Source organism: Paroedura picta, chromosome 5, assembly GCF_049243985.1.
Source record: "Paroedura picta isolate Pp20150507F chromosome 5, Ppicta_v3.0, whole genome shotgun sequence".
Lineage (NCBI taxonomy): Eukaryota > Metazoa > Chordata > Lepidosauria > Squamata > Gekkonidae > Paroedura > Paroedura picta.
Window position 1 is genome coordinate 112,216,346 of NC_135373.1, and position 17,267 is coordinate 112,233,612.

At 47.2% G+C, this 17,267-nt stretch overlaps 1 protein-coding gene across 5 annotated transcripts in view; it reads left to right on the forward strand.

Annotated features, from left to right (window-relative positions):
• The window catches only part of TMTC1 (transmembrane O-mannosyltransferase targeting cadherins 1), a 186,101-nt gene that overhangs the window by 28,586 nt on the left and 140,248 nt on the right, over positions 1 to 17,267 (forward strand). For 4 of the 5 annotated variants that reach the window (XM_077339957.1, XM_077339959.1, XM_077339961.1 and 1 more), the window contains 3 exons: positions 1,266 to 1,339; positions 5,381 to 5,557; positions 8,551 to 8,760. In XM_077339957.1, coding sequence (XP_077196072.1) covers positions 1,266 to 1,339; positions 5,381 to 5,557; positions 8,551 to 8,760 — 461 coding nt within the window. The remainder of the gene's footprint in view (positions 1 to 1,265; positions 1,340 to 5,380; positions 5,558 to 8,550; positions 8,761 to 17,267) is intronic. The other variant, XM_077339958.1, reaches the window with a different exon arrangement.

The window sequence follows — 17,267 nt, forward strand, 5'->3', positions numbered from 1 at the left end:
CTTGGTTCGCATGAGTATTTTGGGATTCAGCATGGATTCAGATTTCACTGTAAAGCAGAGAAGGGGATGTTAACTATGACAGCTGTGGAAACACCATCTTCAAACACAATGTCCGAGAGCCAGTTTGGTGTAGTGGTTAGGAGTGCGGACTTCTAATCTGGCATGCCAGGTTCGATTCTGCGCTCCCCCACATGCAACCAGCTAGGTGACCTTGGGCTCGCCACGGCACTGATAAAACTGCTCTGACCAGGCAGTGATATCAGGGCTCTCTCAGCCTCACCCACCACACAGGGTGTCTGTTGTGGGGAGAGGAAAGGGAAGGCGACTGTAAGCCGCTTTGAGCCTCCTTCGGGTAGGGAAAAGCGGCATATAAGAACCAACTCTTCTTCTTCAATGTACTTCTGATGACTTAATGCTTGGCACTCCATTGTGATAGAACCCCCCCTATCCATTGCTTCCATGGCAATAGAAACTGCAATAGAAACCCCACAACCCAGCTGTCATGTTCTCGACCCGCCTTGTAAAGACGGTTGTGCGAATGGCCTTTTGAGGACTACTTGGTGTTTGGGGCTCTGCCTTTGAAATAAAGCTAACATAGCTTCTCTCCTAAGCCTGAAATCTAATCTGGACCAACTGATTTGTTGATTGGTGCTATTTTAGTAAGTCCTTTATTTTACTGTACTTTATTATGACATTGCTCTACGTGGCGTAGTAAGTAGGTCTGCACCCAGGTCTGAGCGTTTAAATAGTAGAATTCACTGCCTCTGGCTGTAGCAGTTGCCACTAGTATGGATAGCTTTAAAAGGAGGTACACAGATTAATGGCTACTAGTCAAGGGAACCTCCACATTCAGGAGCAGTAAGCATCTGTGCAGTAAATATCTGTGCTAGGAGACAACATTGGAAGGAGGTCCTTCAGCCCTGCCTGTTGGTTCTGGTGTTTCTGGTCATGCTGTGAGTGAATTCTTGGAAACTTGGACGGAAGAAGAAATATTACAAGCCGAATGGAAATCTCAAACACTGTTCATGTGGAACGAGCCCTGGACTTCATCATTGGTCTTCATGAAACACGAATCAACTTGCCACTAATTTTGTCTCCCTGATGAAATAGTCATATTGTTCAATATCTTCAAGTTAAGGAGAGACAAATTTCAGGAAAAAACAGTGCCACGCAAAAATGAAAGTCAGACATTGATAATTTGCTACAAGCATTTTTGATATACTGCTGTTCAATTATTAACGTAATGTATTTCCATTTCTTCTTAGGTAACGGGGATAGTGGGCAGAGCAGATGTCTTGGCCTGTCTGCTATTTCTGTTGGCGTTTCTCTCCTATAATAGGTACGGCCTTTTCTTTTTTGAAACCACTGGGGTCCTTTTTCTTTCAAAGGGAGGAACAGATAAATGAGACATCACTGCTAGCGGGATTGGCTTTATCCTGCCAAGCCCTATATAAAGCACCTTCCGTAACTTTATTTCTTTTATTTTCTCTTCTGTCTTTGCGGTGGGTGAGTAGTAGTAGCTAAGGGCAGTCGCTCAGCTATGTGCATTAAATTAAGGGAATTGGATTTGCCTATGGCACATAGAACCGCAGGAGACCAGGATCCCCATGGTGTAGCCACCTGCGTCAAAGCCCTAGCAGCATTCATGGTGCACACCTCTTACAGGAAGTGCCATTTTTCATTTACCGCTGCTGCAGGATTTAGAACCCTGGTGGCCTTTAAAAAAAAAGAAGAGACATTTCTGAAAGGGACCCTACGGAGTCGAGGAACAGCAGGGGAAGGGGGCATAATCCTTCCCCCAACCAATGCTTCTCTGCTTCAAATGTTTTCCCCCATTGGGTTTCAGATGCCTTGATACAAAGGAAAGTATGTTGGGAGTTGTGTGGTGGACAAGCAGAGAAAACAGCTGGAAGGTATATGGGTGATTTTTGAGCAGATGATTAGCATGTTTGGAAACATTGGTGACCTGGTGCACTTTTTCTCTCACACCCATTTGACTAATATTTAATTGAATCTCAAAGTGTGGCAGTTCCTGAAAGTGGGTTTTTTTTAGGTGGGGGGGGAGAGGGGGGAGAAGAAAGTACCACTTTATCTCAAGACACACAATCAAGGGCTCATTCTGCACTCTTTGAATAATGCACTTTCACTGTGTTTTTGCAGCGGGATTTTCCTGTGCGAAACAGGGAAATCTACTTCTAATTACATTGAAAGTGCATTATCCAACCTGTGCAGAATGGATCTAGGAGGGTGAAGATTTGCCTTGTTCACCTCCTGTATAGTCAGAGCTCCCAATCCAAGGACTTGTGCAGGCAGAGTTTGACTTTGTTCATACTAGTGAGGGTGGGGAGGAGGCAGCTCCATGAAGACCTGTCTGTCACAAAGTCCATCACCACTTATGCAGTGAAAGGCCAGTGTGGCATAGTGGTTAAGAGGGGTGGCCTCTGATCTGGAGAATCAGGATTGATTCACCACTCCTCCTCCACATGCAGCGAGCTGGGTAACCTTAGGCCAGTGACACTTCTCTCAGAACTCTCCCAGCCCCACCTACTTCACAGGGTGTCTGTTGTGGGGAGTGGAAGAGGAAGGGAAGGTGTTTGTAATCCTTCGGATACTGAAAAGCAGAGTATAAAAAACTTCTCTTCCTGCTGCCCCCATAAGCCTGTGAAGCAATGGGAGGCCTATTTTTATTTATTCATGAAGATGATGATGAAGAATTTGATTTGTAGACTTCCCCTCTCTGGCAACAGTCTCAGGATGGTTAACAGCATGTAAAACCCCATACATACATGGTTTTGAAAAGAGTAGACAGGTAAAATCTAATTTCCCATCTTTCCATCCTGAGGGATCTCCGTCCAGGTTTACACTACAGGATGCCAAACTATGTAGGTTTGGGTTGGAACAACCCCTGAATGGATGCCCACCCAGAGGTATGCCTCCTTAAATTCTTCCAAGGAAGGAAGGCCAGATAAAAATTAAATAAACATTTCACAAAAAAAAGGGGGGGGGACACCCCAACCATAAATAAAACAAGAACGCAGTCTTCCATTAAACTCTTAATTGACAAGGAAGAACAGTGGGAAAATGGGCAGTAAATAGCCAAGAATCAAAACTAACAAAAGCAGTAATTAAGCAAGATATGTTGAACAAGTGGATTCTACAGCAAATGAAGCCTGACCTCTCCCTAGAAGCAAAAATGGCTGACGAAGGCTTATCATACTTTGGTCGCATTATGAGAAGAGTCACTGGGAAAGACAATGACGCTAGGAAAAATTGAAGGCAGCAGCCAAAGCGGAAGGTACATGAGATGGAAGGGACTCCATCGAGGAAGCCCCAGGCCCTCGGCTAGGAAGACCCGAGCAGGGCTGTTAACCAGAGAACACTTTGGAGGTCATTAGTTTATAGGGTCTCTGTGATTTGGAAGCAACTTGATGGTGCTTAACATATAAAAGATAAAGGTAAAGGTATCCCCTGTGCAAGCACCGAGTCATGTCTGACCCTTGGGGTGACGCCCTCTAGCGTTTTCTTGGCAGACTCAATATGGGGTGGTTTGCTAGTGCCTTCCCCAGTCATTACTGCTTAACACATACACACACACATTAAACAACACAGTAAAAAATTAGAAGTTTAGCAAAAGCAACCACGTAAATGCTGGGTGACCTTAGAGTTGTCACAGCCCTGATAGGGCTGTTCTCACAGAGCACTCCTGTCAGAGCTCTCTCAGCCTCAGCACTGTCTGTTGTGGGGAGAGGGAGGGAAGGTGATTGTAAGCCACTTTGAGACTCCTTCAGGCAGTGAAAAGCAGGGTATAAAAACCAACTCTTCTTCTAAAGGTCATCCATGATTAGTTGTTAGTAAAGAACAAGGAAGCCCTATAAATCCATTGGAACATCTAGGGCAGAGGTAGTCAAACTGCGGCCCTCCAGATGTCCATGGACTACAATTCCCAGGAGCCCCTGCCAGCATTTACTGGCAGGGGCTCCTGGGAATTGTAGTCCATGGACATCTGGAGGGCTGCAGTTTGACTACCCCTGATCTAGGGTAATAAAGGATTTTGTACTGGGGGATCTGACTTCTCTGTGTTTGGGCTGCCTCCAGCCTGGGAAGTCTAATCCTATTGAAGTAAGGGTTATTATATGGATAAATAAATAATTAAGTTTTGTAATTACTGGTAATGCCTGTCAAGGTCTCTGTGTGGTGTAAGTAAAGAATGGCAGTTTTCATGCTCTAAAAATGTTTGGTTTCTGGCAGCTTCACAGCGAAGATTAATAGCCCGCAAAGTGCTTGTTTCTCTTTTTAAAAGCCTTTTCTTTTTACATCAAACATAGTCATGTTCTAGGTTTTACATCTTGGCCTGTTATTTGAGGGGAAATTCTTTAATGTAGATTGATCTGCTGTGTAAAACAGGTCGAAAATATTTCAAGATTGCGGTGGGGGGTGAGGGTTTGAGAAAAGCAAGAACAGTGTTTGTTCATCACTTATGAGGCTGAGCCGAATTTAGTGAACATTTTTGCGGATCTCTAAGCAGTGTCCCATTTTTGGCAGCTGTTTTGAGGTGGGAGAGAGGCTTGAAAGGGCCCAGAAGTGTGTGCATGAGAATCCTTCTCATGGCCCTGCTGTTTGGGTAGCTTCGCCCATATTTTCCTCTGACTGAGGAGGCAAAGCAGATAGGGGACCTGGCGCTGTGGGGTTGGTTCCATTGGTGTCCTCTAGTACAGCTAGACAAGGGACAGTAGAGCTTTGTTGCCGAGGCAACCATGTAGATCAGGGGTAGTCAAACTGTGGCCCTCCAGATGTCCATGGACTACAATTCCCAGAAGCCCCTGCCAGCATTCGCTGGCAGGGGCTTCTGGGAATTGTGGTCCATGGACATCTGGAGGGCCGCCGTTTGACTACTCCTGATGTAGAGTGTCCCATCTTGCTATACCAGGCTGTAGGGGTGAATGACGCTAGTCAGGCTTGTAGGGGACATGACCTGGTTGTCTTGGCAACATGGGGACCGGTCACATGTCCCCAGGGCATCCTTCCTGGTGCTTTGGCTATTGCCTGACGGTGTTGACCCCGATGGAGGCCTTTCTCTTCCCAACTTGAGGGTTTGCTGAAGTTACTCCTGTCTTCGATTCTTTCCCTCCTACCGCTCCTGTTTTTCTTCCTGGTTCTTTATCTGTCCATTACCAGTCATTACCCTCCTTTCGTCTCTTGCTTCTGTCTGCCTTGCTATTCTACTCAAACAGAAGAATTTTTAAAAAGTCTGTATTATGATGTTGGCTGTGGGGCTAACTGCCGTTATACTGAGGATTTCATTTCTAATTTAGGGAAATCTGCTTAACCGTCAAATAGTGGCCGTGCTTATTTTTAGTTATTTCTCCGGTTCTCCTTGCAGGAGTGTGGATCAGCATTATGTTGGGGAACATTTCCCTCCGACTGCTTCACTCTTCTTCTTGCTGCTCAGTTTATTTCTCGGGACTTGTGCAATGCTGGTAAAGGAAACGGGGATCACGGTGTTTGGCGTGTGCTTGGTATACGACGGATTCCTGCTTTCCCGGAGCAGACTCAGATTGTGAGTGAACGACTTTTTGGTTCCCCAAATGGGTGTGAGTTAATTAATTTGTAATATTAATGTGACCATATATGGTCATGTTGACTTGCCCCCTCCCAAATGGACAATGATGGGCCTGGAGGGGGTGGGAAGGGGAGGGTCCCCAGGTGGGTGTGTCCACAGCTATGCTTCCCGATCCCAACCATATTCTGCATGATCGAGCCACTCCTGGGGTTTCTCAAAGCCTGAAGAATGTTTCAAGGTTTTCTCAATGGTAAAAAAGTTGAGAAAGGCTGGTCTATCAAATAAATCCACAAAGCTGACAAGGCCACCAATATAATTGTTAAGCCACCTGATTATGTGTAAATGCATTAGTTATGTTGGAATATACTGCTGGTTTCAAAAGGGGGGAAAAAGAACCAGCCATGTAGTCACCTGGGGCGAGTAATAATTAACTCCAGGAGCCCAGGCAAGGAAGCATTGGGCCAATTAGCCTAGCCTACTTCAAGGGGAAGAGCCTCTTGTGGCGCAGAGTGGTAAGGCAGCCGACATGCAGTCTGAAAGCTCTGCCCATGAAGCTGGGAGTTCAATCCCAGCAGCCGGCTCAAGGTTGACTCAGCCTTCCATCCTTCCGAGGTCAGTAAAATGAGTACCCAGCTTGCTGGGGGGTAAACGGTAATGACTGGGGAATGCACTGGCAAACCACCCCGTATTGAGTCTGCCATGAAAACGCTGGAGGGCGTCACCCCAAGGGTCAGACATGACTCGGTGCTTGCACAGGAGATACCTTTACCTTTAAGGACTTGGATCTCCCTGGTGGGGGATTTTTGAATCCTGGGATTGAGGTCGCTCCTGATCTGGTGACAAGCCCCTCCAACTTAGCCTATTGCTACTTCCTGGATCAGAAGAAGGTGGCACCTACCCTAATTTACGTATATGTTTTATTGTATGTTTTTATGGGGTTTTTATATGTCTGTAACTTGCCTTGGGCCTCTGGGGAGAGGAGAGGAATAAATCTAATAAACAAACAAATAATTAACATCCTGCAATTGGGTCTTGCTAGGACCCTTCCTCTGTTGTCACAAGGCAAGAGATGCTCAGAGGGGGTTTGCCAGTGCCCACCTCTCCTAGCGATCCAGGACTTCCTTGGAGATTCCCATCCAAATGCTGACCAGGGCCGATCCTGCTTTCTTTCTGAGGAGCTTGGGCTGGTCTGTGCTGTCCAGGTTTGGACGTGGGGGAAACCCCTAAAGATTTTTCAGAAGCCCAAAAAGCACAAGGCGAATTACACAAATTTCGAAGTTTTCCCGGTCCTAGCATCGACGATGGCTGTTGTCCTCCCCCGTCTCTCTTTTAGGAGGAAAACAAAGTTGTAGTGGCATAAAATACAGAGCACCATAAACTGCTACAAGTCTTGTTCAATAACAAGTTAGTGCAGATATAAAGATGCACCGCACATGGGGCAGGCAGCCTTATTTCTCTAAGCTCTACTGTCCAGATGTGGCAGCTATATAATGTTATCGAAGCCATAAAACACAGTGGTTAGCAGCTGACAGAGTAAGAAGCTCTTCTAGTATCACAGAAGAAGGGAAGGGAAAAGGCACTTGGTGAATAGCCCAGGGCACCCGTTAGCTTTAGACAGGTCCTCTAGGGATGAACACTAAACAAACAAACTTTAAGGACATAAGAGCCCTGCTGGATCAGACCAGCAGACCATCTAGTCTAGCATCCTGTCTCACCCAGTGGCCAACCACTTCCATTACTAAAGTCTTCTTCTGATGTTGCCTCTTGGCTCTGGGATTCAGAGGATTAGTGCCTCTGAATGTGGAGGTTCTCCTCAGTCACCATGACTAGTAGTTATTGATATTTATCCTCCATGAACCTATCTAATCCCCTCTCAAAGCTGTTTAATCCTGTGGCCATGTCTACCTCCTCTGGCAGCAAATTCCAAATTTTTATTGCTCTCAGTGTAAAGTAGTATTTCCTTTTGTCCATCTTGAAACTACTGCCCATCGGCTTCATCGGATGCCCTTCAGTTCTAGTCTTTTGGGGGGAGAGAGACAAAGTTATCTTGGTCAGCTCTTTCCACCCCAAGCATAATTTCATAAATCTTTATCATGTCTGCCCCCCTCCCCCCTTTAGTTGTAGCATGGTGGCTTATTTTCTCTCACTGTGCTCTGCCCCTAAAGCTTTTCTCCAGCTTTTGGCTGTTGGAAGAGCCATTTTTGTTGGAGAAACGCCCCTTAGGCAGCGGAAGCCTTTGGTCCATAGGTGGGAGGAGTGGTAAAATACATGCCTGTGAATGGCCAGTGGTCCCTCCTCTTCATCTCTTGCAACTAAAAACCATGATGTTCCAAGCTTAAGCAGAAAAATTGCCCAGAGGGACTCTCTGAAGCCCTTTGGCTTATCCTGGGGCTCTTCCTGCTTGCAAACCAAGGCTCCAGAGCAGATTTATTCTTCCCTGTGGGATCCTTTAAAACTGTCTGCCTTAAAGAACTCAGAAGCGACAGTGAAATCAGCTTCTGAGGATATGGCAACCTCAAATGTGCATCTCCGGGGCCTCGTCCCCCACTGTCCTTTCATGCCATAAAGGAATCACCTTTAAATTAACAGTTTAAAGTACCGCCGGGGAGGGCGAAATTGGCCTCCTTGAGTCCTTCTGAGAAAGGCGGATGCTAAATAATTGAAAGAGATTTTTAAAAATCAAGGTTGAAATAGACTCGGCCCTCCTCCGCTAAGGAGGCTCTTTGGAAACATTCAAGGCACGTGCATATTTTGAAGTTTCCTTTGCTCTGTTCGCAGCCATGGCGAACAGCTCTCAAGACCACGCTTGCCTTAAATAAACCGGGTTGCGGCCTTCAGTGTGGGCTCCTCCTCACCCGGCTTCTCCCTTTGCCGATGCTAAGTAAACGGCGACTGGAAGCACTTTGCTTTCCTCTCTGTGTGCATGAATGGGAAGCAGAAAGCCATCTTCTCGTCTAAGGTTTTGATTCCTCTCGCCGTTGTTTAATTAGCAGGAACGGAGGGGTGCATCCAAGGATCGCCCGGCAGCATGCAGTTCCCCTCCAGGCCACCTCCTCGACGTTGCCTTCATCTGGCAGGGAGAACGGGAAGCACCGCGTGGCTCACAAAGGGACGTGGAACTCCTGCCACCCCGCCTCGCCAGAGGAACAGCAGCATAGCAGCCTGTCTGTCTGGCGGAAAGCCACGGGGGCTGTCTTTAGGTATTGCATTCAAACAATCGCTTGGGGAGGGGGGGGGTTCTGCAACATCGCTTAGTATCTGTCTCCTGCCTGGTGTTTGCTTTTTTAAAAATATAATGTGCTGATTAATTTAAGGAAGAAATATGGGACAAGAAGCTGCATTGTGATGGGACACAAAGCAGCATTGTAACTCCTTATGCCCTTGATACAGCTCTTCGCTCCACGAATCTAAATGGGTTACTGATCCCAGGCCCACAGGAAGTGTGCCTGGCCTCAACCAGGGCTAGGGTCTCTCCGGTCCCGGCCCCTACCTGGTGGTATGAGCTCCCAGAAGAGCTCAGGGCCCTGTCGGAGCTATCACAGTTCTGCAAGGCCTGCAAAATGGAGCCCTTCCACTAGGCGTTTGGTTGAAGCCAGGGCGCGGAAGATCTGCTGGGTCCCTCTGAACATTCTCCCTGAGGCATTGGGTCGAAGGGTCCATTGAGTGTGTTGAGGGGTGGGACTATGGGTTTGTGGGATTTGTATGGGAATGTGGGGATTTTATTGTATTTTATGCTTGCTGTTGTAGACCGCGTGAGCCGGATGGACAGAGAGCGATGGTCAATAAGTAAAATAAATAAGCCAAGAATGCCGTCCAACAAGCGCTACTGCTCTTCTGCCTGGTGTGGCGGGATTTGCACAAACCGTAATAAAATTTGCATCGGCCTGTGCTCAGTGCCTTGGTCCCCCATGTGGTGACTGTGGGCATCGTGGCATCTGCATCTTGGTGCCCACTTGCTTCTTCTGCTGGCTGCCACCCCAGGCTTTTCCCTACTTTGTTGGAGGAGGTGGGAGGTGCCTCAGAACAGCCCAGGACTCCTCCTCTTCATGTGTCCAGGGAACACCAGCTGCCTTTATCATTGAAAGAGGCTTGGCACAGAACCTCTCCTATTTGTTGAACCTCCCCGTGGTTTGTGACTGGACCCAGATGGTGTGGCAGCCTCCCACCCATGGCAGCCATTTTGTTATGGTGCCCACTCCCCGTTCCCAGAATTCCAAATGGACCAGCAGGTTCAACCAGGCTGGGGGTCCCTGGCTAATAAGATTGCTTTTTCTGCTATGTGCCATCCAAGTACCATTGACACGTTTGGTTCTAGTTGAACTTGGGAGAACTTAATAGAGCTCAGAGCCAACTTGGTGCAGTGGTTAGGAGTGCGAACTTCTAATCTGGTGAGCCGGGTTTGATTCCGTGCTTCTCCCCCACATGCAGCCAGCTGGGTGACCTTGGGCTCGCCACAGCCCTGATAAAGCTGTTCTGACCGAGCAGTGATATCAGGGCTCTCTCAGCCTCACCCACCCCACAGGGGGTCTGTTGTGGGGAGAGGAAAGGGAAGGCGACTGTAAGACACTTCGAGACTCCTTGGAGTAGAGAAAAGCGGCATATAAGAATCAACTCTTCTTTTAATTGGATATGCTTGTTTCCTGACATTACATTTTCGTGATGCCTTTCAGAAGGAGCGTAGTACCCCTTTAAAGAGGAGCCGGGCTGTGTCTGTAGAGTTAGCATTGATTAAAGAGACAGGATGAATTTTCTTAAATGGCAAGGTGTGTATGGTTGCAGGAAACAAACAAACACTTGGCAGAAGCATGTTATGGTAAAGGAGTTTCAGGACAGGCTGGTGTCAACATACCTTTAGCAGCATTCATTTTAGTTCTCAGAAGTCTGTCTCCTGTATATCACCATAGCCTCTAAGTACCCGCATGCCGCCATTCTCACATTGTTAATCCCGTCCCATTTTAGTTCTTAATGCAGTTTATTTTCCAGAAGAAGCAACTCCTACTTCAGCAAAAGGAAAATTTCCCAGTCGGATGCCCATCACGCCAGTGGTAGATTAGCTACAACCAGGTAGATTAAAAAATTTAAAAGAAAACAACCCCATATAGATGCCCAGATACAAATCTCCTAATACATCAATGCCAAATAAAGCATCTTCTGTGCACTTTATCCGCACAAGATGAAATAACAGAAGTAGTATCACATTATTCTTGTGTCCCACATGTTATTAAGCTAGCCGTACCATGTGTCTCTCAGTAGTATCACCTGTCTTAATTTGTCCCCAAAAAAGCTTGCTGCCTTCTGGGTATGGATAGATGATCTAGCCCTGCTGTTGTATTTGTTTAGCCCATGCAAAAGCTTTGAGCCTGCAAACACAGGATGCCAGCCCCAGGAGAAGATCCTTTATGTATTTAGAATCAATTACTTTGCAGTGTGATAATTGTTGTAGCAATGATATGAGATAACACTACCATCTTTCAAATGATCTATGTCCAGAGGGGTGCATCCAGGGATCATTTTGGGGTGTATGCTTCCAAGAATCAAAGATCCCTTTGTCAAATAGTCAAAGAGAGCTTTGACTTTTTAAAGTGCATACCCTGAAAATCTTGTTGGTCTCTGAGGTCATACGAGACTGGAATCTAGCTCTTCCACTGCAGATGAACATGGTTATCCTCTAAGTTTGGTGTAGTGGTTAGGAGTATGGACTTCTAATCTGGCATGCCAGGTTCGATTCTGTGTTCCCCCACATGCAGCCAGCTGGGTGACTTTGGGCTCGCCACGGCACTGATAAAGCTGTTCTGACCGAGCAGGAATATCAGGGCTCTCTCAGCCTCACCCACCTCACAGGGTGTCTGTTGTGGGGAGAGGAAAGGGAAGGCGACTGTAAGCCTCTTTGAGACTCCTTCAGGTAGAGAAAAGTGGCATAGAAGAACCAACTTCTTCTTCTTCAGTAATATCAGGGCTCTCTCAGCCTCACCTCCCTCACAAGGTGTCTGTTGTGGGGAGAGGAAAGGGAAAGTGACTGTAAGCTACTTTGAGACTCTTTCGGGTAGAGAAAAGCGGCATAGAAGAACCAACTCTTCTTCTTCTTCTTCTTCTTCTTCTTCTTCTTCTTCTTCTTCTTCTTCTTCTTCTTCTTCTTCTTCTTCTTCTACTTCTTCTACTTCTTCTACTTCTACTTCTATTTCTACTTCTTCTTCTACTACTTCTACTGCTTCTACTACTACTACTACCACTACCGCTACCACTACCACTACCACTACCACTACTACTACTACCTGGGGAGGAGTGGAGAATCAAACCCGGTTCACCAGATCAGGGGCTATCAAAAGGAAAGATGTGGGTTTAAATATTTTAATAAACAAACTTTGCTGTATCAGCCCAGAATCTACAATATTGGCCGCCTCAGTCACCTTGAGCAGGGAGATCCCTCTGTGATGGTTCATTGTATTGTTTATACAGTTGTCAGAGTCAAACAGTGTGGCTTTGTGTGGTCAGCCAGGCTTTAGGCCACTGCGTATGTGAGTGATTTGTGGGGAGAGCTGTGCTGTACCACCACAACAAAATACTCCCAATTCATATGTCAAGGAGAGCCCTGGCTCTTTCCCTTTCTGCGTATTTCAAGATGTAAGCGTTTGTCCATAAGCCTACATTTTCAGGTACCTGAAGAAGTGTGCTTGCACACAAAAACTCACACCTTGACTAAGATTGTGTTGGTCTTAAAGGTGCCACTGGACTAGAACTTGGTTACGCTGCTTCAGACCAACTCGGCTACCCCTCTGAAATGCATATTTCAAGACATGCGAGGGTATACATTACATGCGCAGGACCCAGCCCCCTTAGGGCAGAAGTTGTGTACATGCTTGGGGTTTGTGTGGGAGCATCTGTAGGAATGCTTGCAACCACAACAGGCCTTTTGGCCTTTGTTCAAGCATTTGGACCATGCAAGCGACACTGCCTTCCTTAGAGAGTACAGGTGCAGGTGGAGAAACGGCATGTACAAATGTTCTCCTGCATTAAAAAAAAAAACCCCTTTCATGTGCAAAGCCAGCACCTCAGAGACCCCCGAGGTTCCCCCAGCATCAAATCCCATGCTCTGCCAGGCAGGGAAGCAGATTAGTAGATTGTTAGTCCTGCCCTCCAGGGGTTTTAAAGGCACTCGGTTATCTAAGTTGGTTAAGCACCTTTTGAAATGCTTTACTTTTCCAAAAAAGAAAAAAATAGAAGGAAAGTAATTCGCTGCACTTGAGGAGACTGACAGCTTTATAGGAGAACTGCTTCGCAGTTAAATGGTGTATGGAAGCATGATTTTCTAATGGGAATTAAAAGGGAGCGCCAGGTAGTTTAACTACCATTTTGCGCCTTTACAAACCTCTCCTTTTTTTTTTTTTTTTAACATCCCTCCAATTATCATTTTGTGTTTTAAGTTCTGCACAGCACGGTGAATGTGCCCCCGTCTCCTCCTTGACATTTCGTTTAACACGATGCTAGTTGCATGTTTCTGCCTCTTCCAGCTGGCAAGGGAGTTGCCTTTCACGGACTTCTGCAAAGCTTCCTTTTTAAAAATCCTGTCTTTTCCCAAGGTTTACAAGCAGGAACAAAATGGGTTCAGGAGAGTTTGATTCCCCCTCCCCCCAGTCCCCAGAGGGGGCTTGAAATGATGGAAGAGCTCTTGGGCCCCCTGGGGAAACATGCACACTTGAGGATTTCCTCAGAAGGACAAATCGAGTCTTCCTTGGACCTTTTCAGATAGTTGGGTGGTGTGGAGGTGGCCATTGCCAGGGCCCCTCTGCTGCCGGCCACCGTCTGCCACCTCCTACCACCTGCTGCCACCTGCTGCCATTTGCGGCCGCTGCCACTGGCCGTCGCCGCCATGGCAACCAACCTTGGGACCCCCCAGAAGGGGCCAGGTAACCCCAAATGGGGTCCCAACCCACAGGTTGAGAACCACTGCGCTAGACAAACTCTCTAAAAGCCAGCTTGGTGTAGTGTTTAAGAGTGTTGGCTTCTAATCTGGCAATTCGGGTTTGATTCCCTGCTCCTCCACATGCAGCCAGCTGGGTGATCTTGGGCAAGTCACAGTCCTGTTAGAGCTGTTGTCACAGCCCTGTCAGAGCCCTCTCGGCCCCACCTACCTCACAGGGTGTCCATTGTGGGGAGGGGAAAGGAAAGCGATTATATGCCACTTCGAGACGCCGCCTGGTTTTGAAAAGCGGGATATAAAAACCAGCTCCCTTCTTCTTCTAAGAACTCTCTATGGCCTCCCCTCAGTTTAGCAGCCCTTTAAATTTGCTCGACATAAGAGGAGGCAGCTGTGGGGTTTTGAATTAATGGGGTTATTGGTTTATTTTTGGTTATTAAGTTTAGAATGGTAAAACCTAAATTAAATCTCATTATACATTTTAATCCTTTCTGCAAGCTGTCGTGAACCTCCGTGGTATAAATGTAAAAGTAAAATAAACATTGTACGCTGCTTTGGCTTCCCATTGGGGAGGAGGATGGGGTATAAGTATGTGAATGTTTAAGTCTCAGAGGTTGCTCCCCCGTCCTTCTTCCCCAGATGCAGACCTTTTTAGGCACTGTGTTGTCTCTTGAGGTGTCTGGCCTATTATGCACGGCCGCTGAAACGGCAGCTTGGAGAACACGGAGGAGGAAGAAGCGAAGCAAACCGCTTACGCACGGGACAGAACACAACGGCGGCAAAACCCAGAGTATCCGATTATGCACGCGGCTACTCTGGAGCCGCCTCTGGTTGCACCCTGGTCCCGGGAAGCTCCACTTTCTTCCGCATCTCGCTAACGCGGCTTTTTCGGCAGCATACATTGACTCTGCGCCTGGTTGCCGCCTGCAGCATGCATAATTGGTGATTTTAGCTGCCACCATTCCACCCCGAATGTGGACCTTCCACTCCGTGCATAATGGGCCTCTGTATCTCCCTACTATGGGATGGGGTCTCGAGTCTCCCTTGTGAGATCCTTGTGTACAGTATAGAAAAGAGTTGAGAATTGGCAGAGTGTTTGTTTGATCAGCATCATGTCTGAATGTTCAGCCTGCAAGCGAAGATCCTACTGTCATGCCCTACTCTCATACCTCTGCCAATAAAGGTGAGGTGGGTGGTCAAAAGACGTGGCCTTTTCAGTGGTGGCACTGAACATTTGCAGTGTCTTCCCCTATAAAGCCTTCCCCTATAAGGCACCTACCTTAATGTGGCAGCAGAGCTATTTCTTTTTGCTCAGGCTTTTAATGGACGGGTTATCTATCTCTTAGCTGTTTTCATGTTCTGCCTCTAGTCTCAGGTGCTGTTTTAATGTCTTTGTATGTATGTTTTATTATAGTTCATAGAAATATAGTATTGGCTAGGGCCAGCTAGGGATGCTAGTCTCCAGGTGGGACTTGGGGATTCCCTGGAATTGCAACTCATTGCCAAACTACAGAAATCAGTTCCATGGAGAAAACAGAAGCGTTAGAGGAGGAGCTCTGTAGCATTGTACCCTGCTGAGTTCTCTTGTCCTCCTCAGCCTCAGTCTCCAGGAGTTGCCCAACCAAGATGTATGAGGAAAGGCTGGGGGAGCTTGGTCTGCTTAGCCTGGAGAGGAGGCGACTGAGAGGGGATCTGATAACCATCTTCAAGTATTTAAAAGGCTGCCATGTAGAGCAGGGGTAGTCAATCTGTGGTCCTCCAGATGTCCATGGGCTACAATTCCCATGAGCCCCTGCCAGCAAATTGTAGTCCATGGACATCCGGAGGACCACAGGTTGACTGCCCCTGATGTAGAGGATGGAGCAGAGTTGTTCTCTCTTGCCCCAGAGGTATGGATCAGATTCAATGGGATGAAAATAATGCAAAAGAAATTCCGTCTAAACATCCGGAAGAAGTTCCTGACAGTTAGAGCGGTTCCTCAGTGGTACAGGCTTCCTTGGGAGGTGGTGGGTTCTCCATCTTTGGAGATTTTTAAAGAGAGGCTGATCCTGTGAAGGTTCAAGGTGGGGTGACAGGTTAAAGTAGTTGGGATGTGCGTGTCCTGCATAGTGCAGGGGGTTGGACTAGATGACCCAGGAGGTCCCTTCCAACTCTATGATTCTATGAACCTGGATCTGGCAGCCCTACCTTTCCATTCCCTACCAGTGGCCTGGGGGGACTTGCTTAATGCAGGAGCAACCTAAAGCATCCCTGACAAGTGTTTGTCCAAGAGGGTCAGTGAGGGTTCTTGCATGTTTTTACAATGATTTTATTCTATTGCCTGTATTTTTGTGAGATTCCTTCAGGAGGTCTCGGGAGAGGTTGTGTGTGTGTACAAACACACATGCACATCTTGAATAATAGAACTGCATGCTGTGCTTCCAGGGCTTAAGGAATCATTTTATAGCTGTTTCTTTGCTGTTAAGGGACTGCTATATCACTTGAGGCCGGATATGTTTCAGCATTTTCTAGATTTTTATTTGGCTCGGTCAGAATAATCAGCTCCCTCCTCCCCCCGGAAATTTCTCTTGCAAACTGCTGGCGTGTTCTTCAACAATATTTAATTCTTTCCTTACAATTGGGCAGATTTATAGCAGGGAGTGGCTCGGCTATTGTGCTTTAACATAACCAATGTATTGCATAATTGAATGTGCTGATCTTTGAAGAATAAAGTTTTGCAAGTGTTTTCAGGAAGTTAAATACGGACGGGCTGTCTCCGTGTTATAGTTATTCTGTGCATTTGTAATTGGCTTTTATGTGCCTGATGAGGGTTACTGAGGTTGATGGGATGCTTATTCCACACAGGCAGGATAATGCACTTTCAATGTCCTTTTGCAGCTGGATTTTCCTTTGCAAAACAAGAAGATCTGCTTCTAAAGTGCATTGAAAGTGCATTCACCAATGTTGCGGAATGGATTGCTTACGCTGGAGTTTCTGTTCTTCCCAGCTGGTTTAACTAGTACCACCAAAACAACAGAGGAAGCATGATAGTGGCAAACCTACCAAATTCTTGTTTTCAGTTTCACTAGTGGAATAGGCTGCCTAAGGAGGTGGGGAGCTCCCCCTCACTGGCAGTCTTCAAGCAAAGGCTGGATACACACTTTTCTTGGATGCTTTAGGATGCTTAGGGCTGATCCTGCATTGAGCAGGGGGTTGGACTAGATGGCCTGTGGCCCCTTCCAACTCTATGATTCTATAGTTAAAGCTTGTAGAGAGAAGCAAGCATGGTATTTCTGATGAGCCTAGGGGAACAGAGAATTTTAAGAGTGGAATTGCATATGACACAGTAAAGTTTTTAAAAGCTGAAATGTGACATCAAGGGTGATTCTGCACCAGCGGCGCCACTGTGGCAGTGCGTAGTGGCGGAGCAGTGTGTTCTGCCGCTTGCTGTGTCCCCACGTGGGAAACATTCAGTGGCGGACCTGATCCATTGCATTCTGCATCCCCGTGGAGGACACATTTTGGTGGTGGACCCTGTCCGCCACTGAAATGTGTACCCGTGGGGGAAGCAGCCATGGTGGAAAGGTTCTGCCATGCGGGGGGTGGCAGAGGGGGAGTTTGCAGGAAAGTGGGATTGGGTGAGAATGCAGTCCCACCGTCATGCAAAAGAAAAGTGACCCATTTGGCCCCGTGCCGCAGCAAAGTGCCATGGAGTCGACTGGGGCATATTTTGTCCCCTCTGGGCCTCCGTAGAATGGAGAGGAGCAGGGCCTTGACGGCCCAGCTCTTCCTGTCCACGTGGGCCTCTGCTGG